Source organism: Branchiostoma floridae, chromosome 13 (assembly GCF_000003815.2).
Source record: "Branchiostoma floridae strain S238N-H82 chromosome 13, Bfl_VNyyK, whole genome shotgun sequence".
NCBI lineage: Eukaryota > Metazoa > Chordata > Leptocardii > Amphioxiformes > Branchiostomatidae > Branchiostoma > Branchiostoma floridae.
This window is the reverse complement of record NC_049991.1, coordinates 5421475-5447722: the sequence shown is the minus strand read 5'-3', so window position 1 is coordinate 5447722 and position 26248 is coordinate 5421475. Positions and strand designations below refer to the sequence as shown.

General features: G+C 40.5%; 1 protein-coding gene across 1 annotated transcript; it reads right to left on the bottom strand.

Annotated features, from left to right (window-relative positions):
• Positions 1–874: 874 nt before the first annotated feature.
• Positions 875–14923, bottom strand: LOC118429167 (5-hydroxytryptamine receptor 1D-like). Its single transcript, XM_035839610.1, has 2 exons — positions 14379–14923; positions 875–3557 (listed from the first exon to the last, which is right to left on the bottom strand). Exons 1-2 carry the CDS (start codon positions 14799–14801, stop codon positions 2574–2576), a joined length of 1407 nt encoding a protein of 468 aa, XP_035695503.1. The 5' UTR covers positions 14802–14923; the 3' UTR covers positions 875–2573.
• Between the last annotated feature and the right edge of the window lie 11325 nt (positions 14924–26248).

Below are 26248 nucleotides of genomic sequence, written 5' to 3'. Positions count from 1 at the left end.
CCCTTTTCAACCTCCTTGCGTCAATCAACCATGGAAATGCCTTCTTTTTCAGCTCAATGAAGAAAAGACCCTTCTCTGAAGTCTTCACCGTTGGCTAATTGCCAATTACCACCGAACTCTCAAGGAGCCCTTTTTGTGTTAATGTTCATTGTATGTTATAATGTGCGCATCACGTTTTCCTTTCGTCTGTGCCCATCTCTATGGAAATTCTCAAACATCAGGGCAATTTGATGAGGAATCATGCGTCAGTTTTACGCCTGTCTTTTATCCCAGTCATCAATCAAATCATAGCTTATCTATGTCTATTGTCAAATGGTTATATATAAACGGCTCAGGGCCAATCAGTATTAGGCATAATACCAAGAAAGACCATTGAATTCAACGTTGGCCTACTTCTTTTCATACATGCACGTGATTTGTGGAGTCGCGTGGCGGGAAAATTGCGGGGTGTTTGACCCAGAAACCAGTGGTCCTGGGTTCAAATCCTGTATCATGCTATCCATCTTGTCCTCACTCAACATGCACGCTACTGCAAAGACTCGCAGTCCTTAGTACGGGACGTTAAGCCGTGGTCCATTGTTCATTGTGCTTGTCGAAAAGAGCTAAGGGAACTTCCCAGGTACAATGAACCTGTAAATACTGTGTCTTCTATGTCACCACCAGTGGAAGAGTAACTCTACAGAAAGCTGAACTAACACTTTATTGCTTTCATTCATTCATTCATTCATGCATGCATCTATCCATCCCATTCACTCATTTTCTTTCATTCTTTCGAATTCGTTCTTTCTTTTTCTTTCTTTCTTCCCTACTTTCTCCTTTTTCCTTTCTTCAGAACATGGAAAGCCATATGTGCATGTTTCTTTAAACTGCCATCAGATCAGAAGTACCCACCCCCACATCTTTATATTAAGACTCGCTCTCTAAAGAGTATAAGGCACTGTGTGAATGCATTATGTCTTACTGATGATACACGTATGTATAAACCAAAATACGATTGAATGGTTGCAAGCTGTATTTTATTTAATGTTCCTTCTACTGACAGCATATTCAAACCACGTTCCAAATCATTTACTTCTTCGCCAGTGACAAAACAATACTGCAAGAACTCTAGTGCAAAACTGCAATACGTACGCAAGAAAAAAACGATGCAATATGTGAAAAACTGCAAATATCTACACAATAACTGAAGTACAAATCTACAATACTTGCTGCACAAAATATCAAAAATGAAGCACAGTAATATGACTGAACTACCGTGGAAAAAAGTGCAATAAGTACAGCATAGACTGCAATATCATATTTAACAACTGCAAATCGTTAAGATTACCATGAAGTGCAATCACTACATAAAACTGACATAAGTGCAAAAGTTACACTAACAGTACTGCGCATAACCATTTAAGTCAAATTGCAATAACCCTTAATACATAGTATTGTAGCAATGCAAGTATCATTGCGTGGAATGCAAATGTCATACAAGGAATAAACGGAAGTTGACTCACTAGCACGTGTCAATGTTCAGACAAATGTTTTTAGGCCAAGAACATACAGACAACATTTTAACGGGTTCGAATTCGTTCAGAGCAATGCCATTTGACCACTTCTATGACTAGGAAATGAACTAAATTGATAGGTGTTGAAAATTGGCATGAAAAGAGACAGCAATGAACATTGGTATTGAAGGCTTGAAGATTGTATTCAGAAGGGAAACAATTGTCTTTAAGAGAGTACCAAAGTTTTTGGCTGTCCGGAGAAAGAAGTTGTTGCTGTAGAACGACTTTGAAGCTGTTGAGCAGTGAATGGATATGATCCAGTTTGCTCGAGTAACTGCTTTTTGGTATTATTTTGGTATCTTGATTATTACCTGAATGTCTAACTTTCATCTAGATATGAGCTGTAGATCTATAGAGGAAAACCCAGTGTTGATATAGTGACATACAGTTTTCAAATGATGCCAGTCTACACAGTGTACTACTAGCGTAGCTATGTATGTACATGAAGGACATGCATGTGTCTGTTGAAGTACGGTGGTCGGGTAGTACAATGCTACAAGGCTTCACCAACCCTGTTGAACAGTGAATGGAACTTAGCTGTTACCTGTCGACACATGTATATGCAGCATATACATGTGTCGACAGGTAACATGTGTCTGTACTTTGTTGAAGTACGGTGGCCCGGTGGTACACTGCTACAAGGCTTCAACAGTCCAGTTGAACAGTAAATGGAAACTAGTTGTTACCGCCGCGAAACTGTGTGCTAAACGTCCTGATCAACACTTGTTTAAAGGCCTGTCTACATAGCAGTTATCACATGTATATGCATGTGTCTGTTAAAGTACGGTGGCCGGTTGGTACAGTGCTGTAAGGCTTCAACAGTCCAGATGACCAGTGAATGGAAACTAGTTGTTACCGCCGCGAAACTGTGCGCTAAACGTCCTGATCAACACTTGTTTACTTTAAAGGCCTGTCTACACAGTAGTTATCACGTGTATATGCATGTGTCTGTCTAAGTACGGTGGCCCGTTGGTACAGTGCTGCAAGGCTTCAACAGTCCAGTTGAACAGTGAATGGAAACTAGTTGTTACCGCCGCGAAACGGTGCGCTAAACTTCCTGATCAACACTTGTTGAAAAGCCTGTCTGAAGTCCGTGTTGAGCAGTGTGTATATGATGGGGTTGAGCGCACTGTTGCAGTATCCCAGCCACACAAAGCCTCTGAATAGCGCGGGGGACACCAAAGACTCGTGAACCGTTCTCACCACGTAAGCCACGAAGAACGGACTCCAGCAAGTGACGAAGGCGCCGGTGACGATACAGATGACAATCGTTAGGCGGCGCTCTTTGGCCTGCATCATTTTCCAGCGACGTTCCTTGGCTTCCTTGAGGACCGGGTCTTCCCGTGGTACGACGTTCAAGCTGACTGCCTCTACGTCCGTAAGTGGTGCGCTTCTGTGAAAATCCGTGGGTTTCTCGTTGAACACTTGCGGTGCGTGATGCGAGCTTGTCCCGTTCTTGTGGGCTTGTTTCGGCCTGCTGTTGTTGAGGGCGTGTTTCGAGTAGACAGCCGTTAACTTCTCCGGACGTATCAAAACACCTGGTGTGGTAGGGGGCGTGTCTTCATTGATTGTTTCAGCTGTAAGAGGGCACGACGAGATTCCCGCTTTCATCTTGATCTCCTTTCCCTTTCCTTCCTTACTTCTTGTCTGCGCGTTTTTCCCCTCGGGTGCCTCCAAACGGTGCAAGTTTGCGGTAGTGATGCTAGTAGAGCGGCGGATGCCACTGCGCTTGCGCAGTTTCCTGATCCGGGACCTTGCGGCGATGAAGATCCGCGTGTAGACCACGAGCATGATGGGAAGGGGCCCGAAGAAGGATCCCACGGTGGAGTAGAGGACGTAGATGAAATTGTCGGTGTAGTCGCAGCGAGGGTAGAGGCCCGGGTGGAAGCTATCGGTCCCCCAGCCCAGAAGAGGCGGTAGACAGATGATAGTAGACGCGGTCCACACCATGGCGATACCCCCTATGGCATGCTTTGTGGTCTTGGTCGCCGTGTACTTCACCGCCTGTTGAAAATAAAACACAATTATCAAATAAACATTTGCGCTTTATCATTAGGCCATGTTGATTTGATCATATGGATGACATCCTATGGGAATTCCCAAAACTGATGCGAGCAAGGGAATTAAAAACATTTGGCCAAAAAGATGCCTTCAGAAATTTAAGTGGCCAGAAAGGTTTATCTAACAAATGACTTAGCACACAGAGTATGGTATACCAAATAATAGTCTTCATTTTTGGTTCTGTCATATCTTCATCTTTGACCTTTGAAATGGCTATTTTTTTAAAATAACTATATGACATTGGTACCCGTTTTCTGATATTTTTGCAATCTACGGCATAAATGTACTCATTTTATTTACAACAGTGCTTTGTACTATTAACAGTATGGTTGGAAACTTTTTTTCAAAACCATCTCTACCACCTACTCTATCTTACCTATCAGTTGATGATACCTGCCCAATTATAGGCAGCTTGGAAACAACACTTTGTAAAGGACAATATACTGCAGACGTATTTAGCAGACAAGCAAATTATCTCTACTACAAGCCAAGACACAGCTTTTTTCAAAAGCACTTGTTTCGTTGGAGACGGCCAAAAGTTGATGAGCGCGGATGTCATCCTTACAATAAAATCAACATGCCCTTACCGTGAGAGACTTCGTGGATTGAAGAAAATATTCCTAGCTACGAGGGCATGGAGTTCAGTTAAGTGTTCGATTTGCGTCAAATTGCGCTAGGAAATTGGGCAAAATCTGCAAATTTGTACCAATTTCCCCTGCGATTATAGAAACGTGAAACGCATATGCAGGTTGCTGGAAATCGCAACGTTGTCACTGAATTTATATATATTTTAGATAATTCTGTTTCGTTTGAAACCATCAAAAATAAAGAACATAAGTACGTTAGGCGTAATTGCTTTTAGAATTGCCACCACGCACGTGTGCTCATCAAGGACACAACATGTGATGGGTATTCGTCTGGATTCAATCATTCAAGGCCATTCAAACAACGCCGCCGGACTTAAAACGAGGAAAGACACACGTGTGAGTGATGTAGAGTTCTGTGTTCTCATCAAGCGTTTCAATGCCTAATAAATGCGAAGCTTTACAAGGCATGCAATGATAAATAGCATGAAAGACGGTGCGTGATTACATATCATGATTAGAACGGATACAGTTTTGTTCTTTGAAAATCGCCAGTACTCTTTGAGGCTGCCTGCTTTGAAATCTTGTTTACCTCTTCTACAGCATTGACACAACGTAGCACAAAGATAAGAAGAAACCGTAATAAAAACAGAAAAATTCATATATCACTTAAATTTCTCTCAACGAAATGTGGTTTACTGAATGATTGTTTTGAATTTTGTGTATTTGTATCTATAGTGAGTACAAGGTGGGCTGTTGCTGTTTTGAATACATGGGACAATTCATTCGTCTTTGGATTTTCTTTTTTTTCTTCAATTTACAATTATATATGTGGTGGCCACCTTTGTGTACGTATATAGTGCCGCTTAAATAATAAAGATTGCAAAAAACAACAAACAAGAAATAGACACAGTCGAAGCTGTCTGAATAGGAAACAAGCCGTCACAAAACAAATAAATTTAAACAAACAAACAGGCAACAATTTGAATGATATTTCAACAAGAGTAGGGATGCGCCACTGAGTGCTGTGACCCAAAACAGGAATTGATACCCGTAACCATCCCAAACATAGATGACTATGTACAGCGAACAGTCAGAGCAAACCGCTCAGATTGTACAAGGATTGGGGGTATTACATGTGCCACTTTATACGACTCGAGACGTTCTCGAGAAAAGTGTAATTCTTTGACTCGGTATTAGCGCCAGAAGACTGTTACTGTTTGTGAGAGGATTGCAAGGTCCTAGAGAAGACTCGGGGCGACGCTGAGCTCAGGAGACAAACAGAACGACCCGGAAAAGCCAACCGGAAGAAGTGGCGTAGGTCGCCCCCCTCCCCACCGACTCAGACGTGGCACACTCAACGGGCCCTGATAAAGGGCCCATGCCGGTGGGTAGCTAGTAATTGGTGTTGATACTGTTGTTGGAGGAAACAACAATGAGCATACCCTGATATTGTTGCAGAATTTTATGATACTGGCAAAGTATCCCATTGCTTTGCAGGTTACGGGAGCATCGCCGGAGCACCTAGGGGGCCTTGGCGGGAAGACGCCCCAAGCCGAATCTTCGCTAGGAGACCGACACATTAAGGTGGCCTTTTCCAATTTATAAATTGTGTTGTGTAGAGACCTCAGCAATGGGGAGTCAGGCCAAAGTGTGCGGATTCATCAGAGAAGTAGCCCTGGCTCTGGTTCCAAAGTTGAAACTATCTGAACTCCGTGTAGAACTAGGCAGAAGAGGAATAGATAAGTCTGATAATGTGTTGAAAGCTAAAAGTGACATGGCAGAGGTACTGCTTAAACACATGGAGAAAGAATATGATGAGTTAGATGATCTGAATGATGCATGGGCCAGAGAACAGGCAGAAGACGAAAGAGACCATGAACAGATGATGATAAGGCTGCGGAATCTTAGGGACAGTACAAACACCCAGCCTACATGTGCTTGCTGTCAGATGTGCAACAAGACAATTTCAACAGAAGAAAGCAACCGATGCGTATGTTTATCTTGTTTTAGTTCTAATACTCCAGCAGAACAGGAGGAGATGCAGAAGCTCCCCTTGACCCCTGAAAGTGAGGTTGACAACATAGAACAAGGCTCAACGTTATCTGTAATTTCTGGAGCAGGGCACGATAGAAGTGCAGATAAAGGTATTGAGCTCTGCCCATCTCCTAGTTCACAGGTTACAGATGCCACAAAACAAACCAGAGATGAATCAGTAACAGGGGAGTTAAAGAAAAACATGACCTCCCTAGCCTCAATACAGGAGAGTCTGTACAGCAATGCACCCAAGCATACAAGAAGTACTGAATCATCCGAGATGAGAAGATTGCAGGAGGAGAATGCATCATTAAGAGAAGCTAGTACTGATAGTGGACAACTCAGCAACGGAGGCAGACATGAGGAAGATAGTCCACCTGGTGAGAGTATAACAGTAAGGACTACAGTAGTGCAGGAAACTCCGCAAAGAACTGAGGGAAGGTCCCTGCTGATTGGTGACTCCAATGTAAGTCGAATACGTAGCTACTTGAACACAGATACAGGCATGAGGGAAAGGTACGGAACAGGTAGTCAGCTAGTAGTCTCAGCATTCCCAGGTGCTAAAATCGAAACTGTGGAATCAAAGTTATCGGTTTTGTTATCTGTGGGAACTGAAGTAAAGCAGGTGATTATACATGCTGGGACGAACAATGTTGGTAGGGACTCTCTGGAAGAAATAGAGACCAAGTTTAGAAATGTGTATGAAGAAGTCAGGAAATATCAGCCAGGATGTGAGGTAGTGTTCACAAGTCTGCTACCCAGGGGAGATTGCAAGATGAAAAATGATATGGCAATGCAGGTAAACAACCTTCTAGAACGTCTGGTGAGCCATCTTGAAGGCGCCAGGTATGTGGACTGCACAAACATATTCATGGTAGAAGGTTTGATAGATACCAGCATGTTTAGCAAAGACGGACTACATGTGAGTAAGAAAGGCACCGAAACTTGGGCCCGGTCTATCATGGACAAAACAGGTCTAGATTTATGTGATCCTGACTGTAAGACACAGGGAAATAAACACTACAGAGAGATTAAACAAAGCATGCAGAAATGCCAAGTGTGTGGTATTAATGGTCACAATGTCAATATATGTAGACACAGAATTCAGTGTTTCACTTGTGGTCAATATGGGCATAAGTCAAAATATTGTAATCTTGTATGAGTCTTTGGCAATGAGGAAAATGCCTGCAAACACTGTAATGAAAGAAACACAATGTCAATAATGTCATGGAATGTAAATGGTTTGTTGTCAAAGCGAGAGGATCCCGACTTCATTAACTTCCTAAAACAACATGATATAATTGGATTGCAAGAGACGTGGACACAAGACAAGGACGACGTTCCCCTGGAAGGGTATGTAGTTTACACCAGTAATAGAAGTAAGAAGAAATCTGCTATAAGAAATTCTGGAGGATTGGCTCTTTTTATTCGAGAAGAACTTAACAAAGGTGTCAAAAGACTATCAAGCCAATCTAAAAATGTTATTTGGTGCTCCCTTGACAAAGACTTTTTTAGATGGGAAGCTAATCTGATACTTGGTATTGTTTATGTCTCACCTGAAAATTCGCCTATACACAACACTGAAGATATTTTTCAGATAGTGGAATCAGAATTGTCCCAATACATATCAGACATGGAAAATTGTGAGTATGTGATAATGGGAGACTTTAATGCTCGAACAGGAACTCTAAGTGATTATGTGGTAGAAGGAAAGGATGATGACAAATTTGTACCCCTTCCACATGATTACTTGGTCGACATAGCTCCTCCCCCAAGGTTTTCTCAAGATAAGTGCATTAATGGATTTGGTTACAGTCTGATAAATCTATGCAAGACAGCAAATTTAAGAATTGCTAATGGAAGACTGTACGGGGATAAAAATGTAGGTAGCTACACCTGTATAAGGGACCACATTCTGACTAAGGATGGAAACCCTGGTAAAAGTGTTGTTGATTATGTACTAATCAAAGACAGTATGCTTAACTCCATCCCAGACTTCTCAGTAGTAACCAGAGCTGAATCTGATCATATGCCCCTGGTTACTAGGATACACACAAATAGGGTTTCACCACAGATTAAAGACAACTTACATACTGCAAATAATACAACTCGTTACAAGTGGTATGAGGATAGGTCAGAAGAATTTAGGAACTTATTACACGGACAAAGTGCACAAGCTCTCCTAGAACAAGTAAATTTAAATCTTCAACTGAATGAATTAGATGCTGCTGTAGAAAAAATAGGTGAAATGCTGGAGATGGCTGCTGCACCCATGAGACAAAAACCAAGGCAAAGAGTGAATACACCAAACAATCAAGAAGAATGGTTTGATTTGGACTGTAAACAGGCAAAAAAAGTTCTAAGTAGAAGTCTTCATAAATACAGGCGGGTTCAATGTGAAAATAATTGGAAGATTTTTAAACAAGCAAAACTAGAATATAAAGCATTAGTGAGGGCTAAAAGGAGAGCACATAGGGAAAACATGAGAACTAAATTGAGAACTGTACAGAGGGATCCAAAGGAGTTTTGGAGGTTAGTTAAAGGAAAGAAAGTAAATAGTATGGGTAACATAGGTGCACAAGAGTTTGCAAATTATTTTGAGGGGCTATACAATGAGAGTGGAGAGGATTACACAGTGGAGGAAAGCATCAACATTACTGAACTTCTTCAGAACATGTTGTCCCACTCAGACCAATTTATCGACAGTTTAGATGAAGAAATAACTGAACAGGAAATATTAGATAGTGTCAAGAACTTGAAAACAGGCAAAGCATCAGGAATAGATAATCTTCTACCAGAGTTCTTCAAAGAAAGCATATCAGTCTTACTACCATACTTGAAAATCTTATTTAACAAATGCTTTAATTTTGGGGTCATTCCACGTCAATGGACCGTAGGTATCATAAATCCGTTATTTAAATCTGGGAGGAAGGACGAGGTAGAAAACTATAGAAGTATAACGTTATTGTCAGTTTTTGGTAAATTATTCTTAACAATCCTGGGAAAGAGACTGAACAATTGGGGTGAATCAGGGGAAAAACTGGTTGAGTCACAAATGGGATTCAGAAAAGGGTACGGAGTTTTAGACAATCTCTTCTGCTTAAATTCTATAGTAAATAAATACCTTACAAGACCCCGGGGACGTTTTTATTGTGCATTCGTTGATTTTTCAAAGGCATTTGATAGTGTGAATAGAGCATACTTATGGATAAAATTGCTACAAGGGGGGTTAAGTACCAAAATGGTAAAGCTTGTACAAGCACTGTATGAAGAGGTAAAATCATGTGTTAGAATTAATGAGGAGATAAGTGGGATGTTTAATTGCACTAAGGGAGTACGTCAGGGTTGTATTCTTTCTCCCTTCTTATTTGCATTTTTTATAAGAGATTTAGATGATCACTTAAAACAAAGTGGATGCAGGGGTATCCAAGTGGGAGATGTAGAAATATTAAGTTTGATGTTTGCAGATGATTTAGCCCTGTGTGCTGACTCAGTAATAGGGCTGCAAAGGGTACTAAATGCTTTAAATACATACTGTTCAAAATGGCAACTGACAGTAAACTTGGTTAAGACAAAGGTGATGGTATTTCGGAATGGTGGCAAACTGAAAAGAACCGAAAAGTGGTATTATTGTGGTAAAAAGGTAGATGTGGTGAATTCATATAAATATTTGGGGATAACAATTTCCTCCAGTGGAAGGTGGTTTAAGGCGCAGGAAACTCTAGCGGCTCAAGCATCAAAAGCTACATTTTTACTGAAGAAAAGAATTCACAAATTTGGAGCTATATCACCAGAATTAGTTTTTAAATTGTTCGACACCATGATACTTCCAGTTCTGATGTATGGGTGTGAAATATGGGGTTTCCATACAGGTAATCAGTTGGAGATAGTACACAATAAATTTTGTAAATTCTACCTTGGGGTAGGGCAGAACACACCCAACATAGCAGTAAGAGGAGAGTTAGGCAGGCATCCCTTGTACGTTCTTAGGTATAGCAGAATCATTAAGTTCTGGCTGAAAGTGTTAGAAATGGATAACAACAGATATACAAAGAAGTGTTACAGGTTGATGTATGAACTTGATCAGGTTAACAGGAAATCATGGGTAAGCCAGGTAAAGCAATTGCTGTTCGCTTATGGTCTTCAAGAAGCATGGTTCAACCAGGGAGTTGGCAACATAGAAGAATGTATTCATGTATTCAAGAAAAGAGTGAAAAGGGGGGCTATACAAGCATGGAACAATCAGATAGAAATCACAGCTAGGTTACAAACATACTGCACAGTTAAAGATAGATTCAATGTGGAAAGTTACCTCAATGTTATTAATGTTCTTAACCACAGGAAAGCCCTATCCCAATTAAGATGCTCCTCACATGCACTCAACATAGAAAAAGGTAGACACAATAAGACTAGAAGAGAAGCAAGGTTATGTCAATTATGTGAAGAAGGACTGATAGAAGATGAGTATCATTTTGTCATGGAATGTCCATTTTTTAATGCATTAAGAAAAGAACATCTGCCCAGTTTCTACGTTAAAAGACCAGACCCAAACAAGTTTAGAGAGTTAATGAAAGGACCAACAGTCAATACAACGAGACAGCTAGGAAGGTTTGTATATAAGGCTTTTATTCTAAGACAGCAATGCATTAACGTCCAACATTCGTCGTCCTTGTCCACGTAACCCTGTTCTCTGTTGTGGATTTTGTTGATTTATGAGTCTAGTTACATTTTTTCTTTGCCATTTATTTCGATTGCCCTTTATGTCCTATGTGATAAAGTAATTCCTTGTTTTGATGATATGTAACACATTATGATTTACGGTTGATTTACTTTTTGGTTACAACTACATTTGATTTATTGATTTGTATTGGAAATTAAAGTTGCATTATTATTATCATTGTTATTATTAATTTCTTATGATTTTATTTAACTGTGTTTCCCTGTTGTGCATTTTGATTAACACTTAATGTTTTGCAAACAATGCCTTGTTTTGTTTTGTTTGTTTTATTTGTTACAATATGTGTCCTGTGGCTTTTAAATTGATTAAGTTGCATTACGTCTGTGATAATTTATTTGATGATGTGTTTCCATGTTGATAATTATCATTTGTTCTTTTACCATTAATCTGAAATTTTGTACAATTTGTTCCCTTGATTTAAATTGGTCAAGTTAAATTAAATTAATTGTTGTTTGCATTTAAGTTATATTATGCTTTTGTTTATTTATGATTTAGAATTTATGTGTTTATCTATGATTTAGAATTTTATGTTATCCCGTGTTTCTGGTGATACTTTTCTTATGGTTTATATGATTTACGTTTAAGTAACAGATATGTTCGTCGTGTTTATGATTTGTGTTACATTATGTCACTCAGTTTTATTACTATTGTATTTGCTATGGCCCATAGGTGGCAAAAAGCAAGAAATAAAGTTCACTTTATACGACTTTCCTGACTCCACCCAGGTGTAAAAATGGGAACCTGACTTGGGAGGTAAAAGGCAGTGTAAGGACAGGGACGGGATTTGTCTTACAATACCGTGCTCTAGACACGGAGGATGGCAACCCACTGCCCTTACAGCTTAAAAAAAGCTATGGATATACGTGGGGCGTTCAATAAGTAATAACTCTGACTCATTTCCCATAGCAGGAGATTAATGAAACTTGGCACAGTTATTAGTCTTTCTCTTCATAGGAACCACCCAGAGTTATGCATTTCTCCCATCGTTTGATGCAGCTCTGGACACCGTTTTTGTAGGACACCCCAGGTTGGTCCTCCAACAGATGCCTCATCAATGGCAGAAGAGGGACGACCAGGTCTGGGAGCTGTTTCCGCAGACTTCCGGCCATGTTTGAATTCAGGATGCCAGCGTTTTACAAGATTATATGATGGGGCATCATCACCAAAAGTTTCTTTCATTTCATCAAAAGTCTCCTTTGGTGTGCGTCCTTTCAAATACAAAAACCGGATCACTGCACGACACTCAACTGGCTCCATTTCACACCTGGTCCATTTCACACCTAACTCAGTTCAAACACCAGTAAATCAGAAATTAGTTCAGAGCTCTTTTTTGCAACATAAACTATAGAGATATAAATCATTACACGTGCAAAATTTCATTTAGATCAGACAACTGGAAGTGGGTCAGAGTTATTACTTATTGAACGCCCCTCCTAACATGGCTGTAACGCTTTCGTTCTATTGCTCCTATGACATGTGTGTACAGCCAAGGCCCACTGCGTTTCTCAATCGGTTCTACTCGGATGCTGGTACTGATATACATATATAAGAACTTGACTCTTATCACTAGGATACATACACGCAATGCTCCAAATTCGCATGCACACGGGTTCTGACTTAGAAGCTTAAATACAAGTGTCGTGCCATAACCGTATTCGGTAAAGGTGCACTCTCACTGCACTTGGAGCACCGGTGCGTCACTTCGGGGTTCGTTCACTGCGTCCCCTCTTTTGTTATTTTCTCAATTAAAAAACATTGCGTAATACGTACAAATATATTTTAGAAGACGACAAAATACACAAAAAGTAAGAAAATTCGTTCTTTATCTCTGAAATTTGTTGAGTATCGTTCGAACCCCGCAGAGACGCAAGCGTAACGCTAGTGCAGTGAGAGCACACTTGTAGAAGCAGAAATACAATTTTTGTGCCATAACCGTGCTCGGCAACCATATCATGTTTGCAGTTTATGTAAGCCGCAGCGATTACATTTTAATGTTCCTGTAGGGTTCGATTTTCATTGTCCCCACCACATTTCAAAATCCAACGTCGCGTTTTAATATCCGAGATGGAAGAAAAAATTAAGTCAAACAAGTTCATATATATTTGGAATTGTAAATTTCACACTGAAGGATTTATGTGTGGGGTGGTCCAGTCAATTGAGTGTGAGGAGTTTGATCTTGATTGAAATACATTTATTTATATATTTATTTCAGACATACCACGTTTTGTGGAAGGATTGACTTAATAAGTAGGATGTGCATGTGGCTCTCCCTAAACACGGGACCTCCATTTAACGTCCTATCCTATGGACGGCCCTAGCCGAAGCTAGGTACTTATTTTAACCCGAGTAAAGCGAGGAAAGGGCACAAGATCAGTGATACGGTAGGATTCGAGCTCGAGACCTCCCGGTCCCGAGCCAAACACGCTGCCGCTGCGCCATGCGATCTCACTTAACATGGTATGTTTTGTATAAAATCAGAATATCTAAGGTTGAACTTGTCAAAACTTAACGTATATGCCATATCGATTGCGCTACCGTTTCTGAATGCCATACACGGCACTGGGGTGTTCTTCTTATCGGTACAGATTCATACACGACGTGCGCGCAAACGGGTACCGGTGATGCTTTGACCGATAAGTATCGTCATTTCGCCGTCCGTTGAGGTTGCGCTAGACCGACGTGCGTGTGGCATGTGAGCTTGACATGCCGTGCACAAGGCGCTGCGCTAAAAGCCCTTCACTAATATACTCGTCTCAAGCACACGTCTAGCAGAATATCAATAAGGGGAAAGATGTTGCTTTCCTTCACAAATGACCTTGCAGAATGTCAGTCAAAATATGGAAAGTTAGCAGAGCAATTTTGGTTTGTAGAGGTTCAAAAGCACTAGAGACAGGGTGAATAGACATTTAGTTACGAGGACTGCATAAAAATATGGTTCATTACCAGCCTGGGAGCCAGACTGTTTCCAGGACCTACAAGCCAGGGTCTAACGAAGCGGTATAAGAAAGCACAATTCCGCACATCGTCCATCTACTGAACTCATAAACTGCGTTGTTTTTACCTTATCTGTTGATTTTGTCACTCAATGCAACATAGGCATATTTTAAATATTTTATTACGTTTGACAAATGTGAATGATCTTGAATGTCCTCGTTAAGTTTGCTATGGTAACGAGATGTAAGTACAAGAGCAATTCAGGGCCTAGTGTTAGCGCCCTGCCAATCTGTACATGCTGAGCACCAAATAAACCATTTTATTACTAATTCCATGGTAAAACTTTCTTTGGTGAATTTTAGCCCTAGAGCCAAGAAGCTGCTTTGTGTAGCTAGGCCCTGGTAACAATCTTCTATCCAGGCTACTACATACATTATAGGATTTAGAAAAGAAGTTAAAAGCCTTCTTTACCTGTGTGATGGCGTAGTGTCGGTCCAGTCCGATAGCACACAGGTTAAGGATAGAGGCCGTGCAGGCGAAGATGTCCAGAGTGACGTGGATGTCACACATGATGCGGCCCAGGGACCAGTACCCCATCAGCTCGTTCATCAGGGCCAGTGGCATGATGAGGCCGCCCACCATCAGATCGCTGGCCGCTAACGACACCAGGTAGTAGTTCTGTATGGTCTGGAGCACCCGTACCTTCAGTACGGCCACTACCACCAGCGTGTTTCCGATCAGGATGACCAGCATCGCTATGGGAATCAGCACCGCGAGCACCCACAGCGTCGCTCGGGACACCTCTTGAGGTTGCCCGTAAGGATCGGCTGTCAGCGTGTCGTTAGTTGTGTCGTTGAAGACCATGACGAAGTCAACGCTCGGATCGGTCGTCATTTTGGAGCGGCTGCACTCGTCTGAAGAAGCCGGGTAAGAACTGTAAGTGTACTACCTGAGTGCGGAGTTATGGACCATTTCCATCAGCCAATGGCGCGCCGCCGGTAATTAGAACGGACCAATGGGAATCCAGAGGGAAGAGCTGCCTTTTTTGGTACATTCGTTCGCTGCGCTGTTGCAATGACGGGATCGATTCAAAACGTTGATATCATTTTCATGATGTATTCAATCAACTATATCGGGTAACTGACATTACATTTTCCATTTGAAGCTTTTTCATACCATATGAAGTATGTGTCGATGCAGGCTTGACACCCAGGTAACAAGATACACCAAAATGCATTTACTCAAGCTGGATAAAATCTGATAAGTCAAAAAGCATATCCAGTTGCTTGCGTAACTGCTTTTTGGCATATCAAGTATATCTATTTACATGTTATTTGAAGGCATTGACATTAGGTTGTGCTACTGATGAAGAAAAGGGGCTGGGGTGGCGGTGGTGGTAGTGGCATTTACTAGTATCTCAATGGCGTACTTTAAAATGAGTTTGCGAAGTTTTGAAGACGTGGACCTGTATTTTTCCTCGCTCAACAGCAGTGGACTCTATGGACTTCCTCCAATCTTTACTCTGCTATCCTCGCTGGAGGACTAGTACTGATCTAATGCATTGGTTCTATTCCTAACCATCTATGTGCAGATTTCTAAGATTAAGAAGCTGCATTCTTCTTTGATTTCCCAGAATTTACAGGACAATCCCCAAATATGGCGGAATGTACAAGTGAGTCCCTAGCCCTCCTAGTGATGTCATTAAGCCCCCTTTACAAATCAAGAATTTAGCTCGGCCGAGTTGTCAGCGAGCTATAAATTACGAGGAGGTATGACCCTGATGCCGACGAACAAATGGCAGAGTTTGTTGGTCGGCATCAGGGTCATACCTCCTCGTAAGTGTTTTTTTACTCACAGCTGTCATCAGGGTGACTTCTCTTGTCGAATCTTTCTAAGAAGAGGTTAGGGAAAAGTGACCAATAGTCTTCTAGACTTGACTTGTAAAGATGTAACGCCCGTCCACCTTTATGCGTGGGGTTACTTACCTTTACCAGCTGTTTAAAAAAAAGTACAAATCCACATAACAAAGTTAACGTGTATGTAGAAAAATGTCCCACTCTTTCAAACATCTTTCAAAAGAGTGAGACATTTTTTGCAGACACACATTTGAATATATATATATATATATATATATATATATATATATATATATGTATATGTATATATATATATATATATATATGTGTGTGTGTGTGTGTGTGTGTGTGTGTCTGAAAAAAATGTCTCATCAATCAATCAAACATATATCTACATATCTGCGTTGTCTGTTATACTCGTAAACAAAATTCCCCACTCTATAGAGCATCAAATATATATGTCTGTAATAAAAAAAATCTCTCTCTCTTTCCAGCATGAAATCGATTTTTGCAATGAAACATATATCTAAATACCTGCGTTGTCTGTGATAAGTTAAATGCCCCAATCTTTTGAGCATCAAATATATATGTCTGCAATAAAAACATTCTCACTCTTTCCAGCATTAGATCGATGTTTGCAATCAAAATACATAGCTACACGTCTGTGATTACGACTGTCCGTTAAGGCTGTCGTTTGATTTTTGACCGATCCCTCCCGCACACGTGCTGTAGACTACTTGGTTTATTACGGCGGCCCATATTAGGGCACGAGTGTTCGTCATAAGAGCTCACAGCACGTCAGATAGCGTCAAACGGTCACTTGGTGTTATTACGTTATCTGCGTGAAGAAACGTCTTAGCCCTGCATACAAACGTATATTTGATCAAATCATATTTGATGAAAATATTTGATCGCTGACGCAGGTGTTGCACTGGTGATAAAATTTGTTGTGTTCCAAATTGAGAAGTCATTGGTATGAAGCTTAACATCATCCATCACCTAATTTAGTATCTGTCGTCCAGTTTTCATATACCATTTATATTCTATTTCTATCTTATTTTCAGAACTTAAGTACGCAATGGCAATTGGTAAAAAGTGTCAACATGACACAGGGTTAACATGTTCATGTAGTAGCTACTAAATAATATAACAAGAGTCTGAAATCTCAAACCTGCATGAAATATTTTGTTTTGTTTTGGTACATATGTTGTATAGTGTTAACAAAAATCAAAATTTCAAACAAATATCAAACTTGAGCATCAGGCAACCACCATCAACCCAATTGTACCAAAATATCATTGCGATCGCACATTTCATTCTGGAGATACAGCGCCGGAAACGCCCCTTCCACACACAAATGGCTACCTGCCATGTCATGATCAAGTTCAAATATTAGGAAGCCCAAAATCAAACCTGAGTGTCAGGCAACCACCATCAACCCATGTACCAAATATCATCGCGACCACAAGTTTAGATATAGCGCAGGAAACGCACCTTCAACACACAGAAGACTACCTGCAGTTTCAAGTTCAAACACAAGGAGGCCCAAAGTCAATCCTGAGCATCATGCAACCACCCCCAACCTCTGTTCTGGAAATAGAGCACTGGAACCTCCCGTCCACACACTCCCATGCTGCTGAAAATTCAAAACAGATGTCACAGCTGTCACCAAGGAGGTTGACAGATAGGGAAGACCAGATCACTCTATATCAAGAAAAGGGGTGTAAATATTTGTTTGAAAGGAACCACAAAACAGCAGCAAACTTCTGATGCGTACTATAGCACAATGGCTCACACATTTTATCCCCATAGCAAAGGAAATCGCAATCCATCCAGAGGTTCTAAAGTTATCGGTCCGGAATCACAAATGATTGCTACCGAAATCAATACCTGCATTTTCTCATGCAGACCTGGGCCGCCTTAAGCCAACCGAGAAGTAATATTTGCAGCTGCAGTGTGCCACACACAACGGGAGACCAAGATATCACACGGAGACTACAACGCAATGAAAAGGACTCTCTCAGTACACATATTAGAGTTTCAATTGAACTGTCGATGGGTGGTACACGTAGGACTGATTTATTTCTAGAAACTGACTCAGGTTTGTTTATATTTGGAGCTCCTAACCATGGATAACAATCATGCGTGATATGCCAAGGAAACCGACTGTTACATAAAAACGGCCTGTAGGCCGATTTGAGCTTCTCATGAAGAAATCAAACAAATAATACGGGCAATGACAAAGAATTGTAAATTTCGGTTAGTGCGCGAAACGCTTTGTAAAAAACCTAATCAACCACCTACGTATACCAATCAATGGCCCGGCTCTCTAGTCTTCTGAAAGCTTAGCGAAATCAAAGTGAATTAAAGGTTAATAATTACATTGAAGATCAATCTAATTATAAAGTTGTGCTTTGTGCTTCCAAAAGAAAGGACTTGTCTAGATGTAGCCGACACAAATTGTTATGTTATTCAAAGAAAGGCCATGGTCTCTATAGCATTTTGAATGACGCGTTTTTTTTGGGGGGGGGGGGGGTATCCGACATGCATGCGATGCATTTAAAGACAGAAGTAAAGGTGGTATATCTCACTGCACTTGGAGCACCGGTGCGTCACTGCGGGGTTCGTTCACTGTGGCACTGTTGTGTTTTTGTCGCCGATTTTTTTGTGATATAATTCTGATATTGCCTAGTACGTAAAAGCGTGACTTAGAAGACAACTAATGTATACAAAACGAAAGGAAATTCCTTCTTTATCTCTTAAATCCGTTGAGTAATCTTTTGAACCAGGCAGTGCCGCACCGGTGCCCCAAGTGCAGTGAGATGCCCCCTTAACGCACGTCCTGCTCCTATTCAAACAAAGGTAAAAAAGACGTAATTTTCAATTGAGGTGAACCATGATGGTTTTTCAAGTAGATATTGGTAGTGCAATATGGCTTATGGCATGTCCCCGTGGCGCAAGCTGCAACGCAACCCGGCTGCTTGGCCATCTGGAGTCCGTTGATTTGTAGCGGGCCGGATTTTCACATGCTAGGGTCGACCTCAGATCGGACATGTTGTCAAGTATTAATTTCGTTATTCCGGATGCAACGTTTAAGCTAATATGAGGGAGCTTTCAGGTGTCAAGTGTTAAACCGTTGCACCTAAAAGACCCCAACAGATTTATCGAGAATAGTAGGGGGATGACACGGTGTGCATGTCCAAAAACGCACGCCGTTGCAAAGCCGCATGGCTCTAATTCATCTTCGTTATGGCAGCAACAGGGTTCTCATTGAAGTCTCTTTGATCTAAATAGCCAATCAAAATCACCGTAGGTAGCTATAAGAACTTTAAGTTGAGAAAATAAGTCCGAAGGGTAACTGAAAAGTGTTTAACTTCAAACGGTGATGCTTTTAGTTATGATATAATTCATTAAGATGGACTTGAGCCGAAGACAAGTCATAAGTCTTTTTGGGTACAAATTTACTATTGATATTTTTGCATGAACCCCACCTATTATTAGACTACTCCATGTTTGATCATAGTGCAGTAACAGACTGTACATATTCCTTAAGGTTTCCCAGTATTTTGACAAATGTACTACAAATGTATTTGTCTTTTCTGACTGTTCCACTGCCCATGTACTGCATGTTAAGTTACACATGTAATTCGTCCAGACACACCAGTATATGTTATCCCTCCATGTGCAATAGTACTCGACTGTACAAACACTAGTTTTAGTGGTTGACGAATGTACCATTGTTGTTGTTGTTTTTAATTTAAAAAAAATATCGCCAAAAAAGTCTTTTTGGGTTTTAAAAATAGAAGATATACAGGTGATAGATATCAACTTAACTGGAAAACAATGTCTTGGTTGCTTTTTGAAGTTAATTAGGCGGATAATGATTTGATGTTGGTTGGTACTGTGTTTTAACACGGTAGAGAAAGGGATGCATTTATGTTTGCTTTGGGGGTTTTGGTAGTGTTAAAACTGTAGGAATATTGGATAGACTATTTTGAGTACCTTTGAGTTGTGTGAACATTACTAATGAATCTGTAAGTGTTTGGGGGGTTCCTCATTAACAAGTATTCTGAAAAACATATCGAAAACCCCTACAAACACCCCAACATAATGACAGAATATTAATGTTTTGCTTAGCAATGCATTTTTTAAATTTTTCAACAACGTAACATTCTGCGACTGTTCTGTTCTCTTCTGTTCTAATTGAAGCTTTCATGTCCACGTGTAAATTTTGGCTGATATTCTATACAATAAAGGTAACATTTGCAGTGAAATCACTGCTATAGTCAAACAAGATACATCTACATTCAAGATAAATTATGCTAAAAGTAATCCAAAATATATCTATCGAGAGAATTTGTTTGATTTGTCTGAACCTTTATCTATTTACGAGAAGCTCAATCGGCCTACAGGCCGCTTGTCATATATAACAGTTTTTTTTTCATATATGGCCGTTTTACGCATGATTGTTAACCATGGTTAGGAGCTCCAAATATAAACAAAGAATGTTTCTGTTTCTAGGGAAAATCAGTCCTACGTGTACCACCCCTCGACAATTTAATTCAAACTCTAATATGTGAGCTAAGAGAGTTCTTTTCATCGCGTTTTAGTTTTTACGTGTGATGTCTTGGTCATCCGTCGTGTGTGTTAAGTGCACGAAACGCTTTGTAAAAACCTAATCAACCACCTACCAAGTAATGGCCCGGCTCTCTAGTCTTCTGAAAGCATAGCGAAATCAAAGTGATCTAAAGGTGAAGGATTACATTGAAGATAAATCAAAAGTGGGGCTTTGTCTGCCTCTGCTTCCAAAAAAAAATGACTTGTCTAGATGTAGCCGACTCTAGTATTCGAGTAGTCTTTTTTTTTCAGTAATGTTTATCACTGTTCCTTGTCGCATGTACATGCATGCCCCCTATGTTTTGTTTGTTTGAACCTTCATTTATTCATGAGAAACTGAAATCGGCCTGCGTTTCATTGAGGTCATGACGGAGGTAAGGGTCAGATAAGATATAAGAGACATGCAGATTACATCGATAAATCTATCAACATATATATATAACATATACATAGTACAAAAACATATAGTAGAGGAAAAGCTCAGAGTGTCCTTTCATTTTGGTAATTTCTTTTATTTCAAGAGTCTCTAGAGTTAACTTAAAGGAGGTCAGATATTTGGAGCCCTACGTATGTCTGGCGGTAGGTTGTTCAAGTGTGTTCAAAAGAGACGTGTTACGTGTCAGACATTGAATGCAATCTACACACGCACACATGTCCCACTATGAAAAATACGATGACCTTCGGCGTTCGCCCACTGGATCCCCGAAGAGCGACCCTAACGTCAAAGCTGGTTCTTCACTGACGTTATTCTCGGTAGCCCACAACTTATCCTTGTCTGGTGGCCTCCGTGGTAACGCTGGGTAGAAGAATACGCTGCCGAAGACACGTCCTTTTGCGATAGTGCGCATTTCTTTTGCAATCGTGAATGTACAGAAGTCCACAGGTGAAAAAGAACGTCATGTAGAGTTACATTTAATCTTGAGAAAGTGGTATAAAAATGCGTTGTCCCCCGGGGGTGGTAGGATTCTTGATTGGAACCTTTGTGATACACTGCATGCAATCAATCGTATACCGTAATCGAGCATATATTCGCGGGATTTTAATTTCGCGGGATTGCTAAAATGAAGTGTGGTCGCGGTTGAATTGAAAGTATCATGCAAAGTTTTTTACTGTAAAATGCGAAATCTTCGCGGTGAAAAGGCTCACGTGAAAACCGCTACCAGAAAACCACCGCGGAAATTTCCATCTTTACAGTAGTTCTCCAAAGGTGAGGGAGTCGGCCTACACGAAGAGACTCTCTAATGAATTGCTCAGGGGCTGAGAAATATGCTTTTGCCTGCTACCCTTTCTGCTGAGGGTTAACCCACAATGTTCCCCAGGCTTGGTAATTGCCAATTACCACAATAGTTTGCTTGCGCCCAGGGCTAGTTCCCGCAACTTTGTTCAGTGTGTGTGTATGCTCAAATGACAGCGTGCCGCTCTGTCTCACTTTCTGTGGCTTACGTCCAGAGAGACAAGCCATGGAAGACTCCCAGTGTTATGTTACTTCCAGTAAAGGAAAGCAAGATCCCAGAGCTAGTTTCCGCAACTTTGTATAGTGTGTGTGTATGCTCAAATAACAGTGTACCGCTCTGTCTCAGTTTCTGTGGCTTACGTGCATTGAGACAAGCCATTGATGTCTCCAAACATTATGTGACTTATTGTATAGTTTTCGTAAGGCAAACAAGAGCCTCTAAGATCTTGCTCTGCAACTTTGTTCAGCGTGTGTGTATATATCAGATAGATTCTATATATCTTCAAATGACAGTGTACCGCTCTGTCTCAGTTTCTGTGGCTTCAATACGTCCAGGCAGACAAAGCCATGGAAGACTCCCAGTGTTATGTTACTTCCAGTAAAGGAAAACAAGATCCCAGAGCTAGTTTCCGCAACTTTGTATAGTGTGTGTGTATGCTCAAATAACAGTGTACCGCTCTGTCTCAGTTTCTGTGGCTTACGTGTATTGAGTTAGGGCATTGAAGACTCCCAGCATTATGTGACTTCTAGTAAAGCAAACAAGAGTGCAGGGTTAGTTTCCGCAACTTTGGCAGTGTACGTATACGCTCAAGTGACAGTGTACCGCTCTGTCTCCGTTTCTGTGGCTTACGTCCATTGCGACAAGCCGTGGAAGACTCCAAACGTTATTTGACTTCTAGTGCAGTTTCATAAAGACAATTCAAGAGTCCATAGGACGCAATTCTCCGTGAAGAGTTATAGTGTTTGCAGTGCGGCTAAGGTGCTGTATTCTTCTTTAACTATCGATATGCTAAAACGTCAGACGTCTTGACTTATCCATCAAAAGGATCTTGATTCTAGGTGTGAAGACGAAAACAAGTTACGAAAGACTCATCTTAGCAAAGATGGCTATTGTAGCCTTTGCTAATAAATTATGAAAATCAGGCCCTGATTTGAGTTATTGATTTCTAATGTTCAACTTAACTTAACTGCGAAATACTACAAATGAAGTTAGCATAATTTCTTACTATGAATCACTTGGTATTTTCTTATCCTTAAGGTATCTCGGTTGGCTAAATTGGCATTTTGACCTTTCACTGTTTTCTTATTAATGAATTAAGAAAGAATGGAGCCGTAACGAATGTTGATAGATGGGCATTAAAGAATTCTAAATCTAATTTTTGGGGGGCCAAATTGATGACGTCATCATTCTTATTGGCTCTGATATTATTTTTTTCTATGACAAAATACAGCACTTTGGTACATACCACTGTAATGAAACTTCGTTTTTCGTTGCATAATGATAAAAGCTACAAACGTAGTGTTGCGCAAACTGATATCTACTAACGATCTGTAGTTATTAAAAATTAATTTTTTTTAATTAGATGAAAACAAACATTTTCTAATTACTACAGATCATTAGTAGATATCAGTTTGCGCAACACTACGTTTGTAGCTTTCATCATTATGCAACGAAAAACGAAGTTTCATTACAGTGGTATGTACCAAAGTGCTGTATTTTGTCATAGAAAAAAATAATATCAGAGCCAATAAAAATGATTACGTCATCAATTTGGCCCCCAAAAAATCAGATTTAAAATTCTTTAATGCCTATCTATCAACATTCGTTATGGCTCCATTCTTTCTTAATTCATTAATAAGAAAACAGTGGAAGGTCAAAATGCCAATTTAGCCAACCGAGATACCTTAATGCAAATTAGATCCTCATTTGGACGATGTATATCTATTTATATTCCTTTTTTTATCAGTTATATATGTGTCATGTTTGAGAGTCCTATCATCAAATGCAGCGGATCATACAAACTATCTCCCGATTCGCATGGTCTGTATCTAATTGCTGTTTCCATTTGAGTTCCAGGGGATCAAGTCCAGGTCCGGACGGACCTGATCCTGTACCTAATTGTTAATAAAAACTTGTGAATGGGTGATGCTGAAAACAATGGTCCAATTTGCTAAAAGGCATCTATTTGGTAGAATATCCGACTCCCACTGGCGTTTCAAAATCCTTTCTTCGTGTAAACTCTGTTAGTTTGTTTGTAGAAACTTCAAGTTGGTAAAAATGACTATGAACTCTACCTTATTTGGGACTTGAACCGGTAAGCGCCAAAACGTGTAAACCCCGGCCAATATAATCTGGTCCAAAGTCCGGTCCACAAATATTTTTTGCAGATAGCATCCACTGTAATTCGTTAGTGGCTGAAGGATTTACCAGATTTAAGACCAAAAACTCGAAATCGATAGGCTAATGAAGTGAAGACAAATATAAAATGGTTCACTAAAAACCCAAGTCAAGACAAGGCTGTGAGGTATAAAGTCAATTAGCTCCTGTTGTTTTGAGTACAAGAGCTCAATTTGTCTCGCGGGGGTTAGAATGGTAAGCTTCCTGTGTTCGGTCGCTGCAACAAATATACTTTTATTGGTCTTGATTACTGTAAAGATTTGAAGTCGGGGGGATGCCGTCTTTATTGTGTTCAGGAGAGCTAGAGACATTAAGATTTTAAGAGTAAAGTCAATCAGGAGAGAAGGCTCAATAACGATTGTTTCGAATGACCTCAGGTAGTTTTGTCTGACTATCAATGGTGATTCTGTCCGCGCACTGTCCATGTAGACTGTGACTTTGTAATGTGGAGTTTACACGTGCATATATAATCAAGTTCATAGGAGGTCCAGTCCAGTGGAATTCTGAACCTCTACCACGGTCCACAGCGTGTGGGAAAAATAGTAGAAATTGGACAAATATAAACACATAACATGCCAAAGAAATTAGTGTGTGTGTGTTTTTTTAGTGTGTGCATGTGTGTTTGTCTGTGTGTGTGTGTGTGTGTGTGTGTGTGTGTGTGTGTGTGTGTGTGTGTGTGTGTGTGTGTGTATTGCTTTCAACATGCAGACACACACCAATGTCATTTATCCAATCCAGAGATCGCTTAAACGCTCAACTTCTGGAGATTATCGTTGTCACTCCTGACGTCACCACACCGACAGCCAATCTAGGGATCCCCTAAACGCTCAACTCCTCCAGCCTTCCACACCGCCCCAGCTCTGATCTGCTGCACTCCTGATAACCGAAGGCTAATTACGCCTTCTCAACGGTCCCCGCCTATCTTATTGAGCAGTCGTCTGTAGACGGTCCTCTCTGCTTCGTTAGCCAGCATCCCTTATACTTTAATGACATGAAAGACACCAAAACCTTTTCCATGATTGCACTAAGATGTGCACCGACGATTTGTCTGGTTAGTTCAGCACCATTAGCCGTAGCGAACTCGAAAGGGAGTTTTCGTCTTATTTTTTTTAGACGGCCATGCTTAGGAGCAAAGCTTAGATCACATGTCAGCTCAGAGGATGTCTGCAATGATCTGAACATCATAGGCTCATTTGTGTCGGCGTCGCTTCTTCCTTCTTCCGGACCCTTTTCTAATTATCTTTTGAACCCCAAACTATCTATTTCTGTCTACTGTTTACCGGTAACTTGGGTCCTTATATCAGTATATTAGATGAAGGAGAACTCTTTGACACAAACTCCCTTTGCTAACGTTTCGATGTCTTTCATACTTTCCTTAGATCTTCAAACGTGAGTGCTGCTTCTCGCTGGTATATGTAGCTAACGTTGGTGGCGCTAGCGCTTTTACGGCGAAAACACAATCCCAAACGTGGCTAAGTTTATATCCCCCTCGCCTCGGTTCATCACCAGACCGTTCTCTTAATCTACTGGATCCGCCTGCTGTCTTCCCTGTCTATGATCTTGCCCCCTCCCAGTCGATTACACATGTTCCTGTCAATATGGTCCGTTTCTTTTCTTCTTCTTTTTTGTGCATGCTAGTCAGAACTAAGGAAGATGTCTGAGAGACATCGAAACGTAAGCAAAGTGCGTATAAATTGGTTGTGTAAGAAAATTCTCCTAGTATATCCTATATTATACCAAACCTGATAAAATTATATTCTGAAATATATAGAATGGCATTTTTATCGGTGTGTCCAAATACAGCCTCACTATCTTGATGATATGGCTGGCATTCGCATCGCGCATCAATTTTCGTCATCATGTACGTACGAAGAATATTGATATCAATTGTTATTATGACAATGCATCTCAAAGCCTCAATTCATTTTGAAATGTGTTGATATTTTCTTTGTCAGCAGGGCTTGCTATTTGAAATAGCCACAGGCAAGTTTGTAAGTACTGGGCGTCAGTCTTGAATAGCCAAACTAATGAATGAATGTTTGTCTTGTCAAGTCCTTGATCCGCTATGAGGTCACTGTTAAGGATTATATAATTGTTGGCACTTGGGACACAGTCGTGGCACTTTGTTCACTGCGGCACTGTTGTGTTATTTTTGCCGATTTTATAACTTGCGTAATACGTAAAAGTATGACTTAGAAGAAAACAAAATACACAAAGCTCTTTATTTCTGAAAATC

What these genes read in the sequence shown, in the direction of transcription:
- LOC118429167 (XM_035839610.1), bottom strand. Translation starts at nt 14,801, where the DNA reads ATGACGACCGATCCGAGCGTTGACTTCGTCATGGTCTTCAACGACACA. An exon ending in GACACTACGCCATCACACAG is followed by an intron (nt 3,558 to 14,378) that starts GTAAAGAAGGCT and finishes TATTTTCAACAG; the next exon opens with GCGGTGAAGTACACGGCGAC.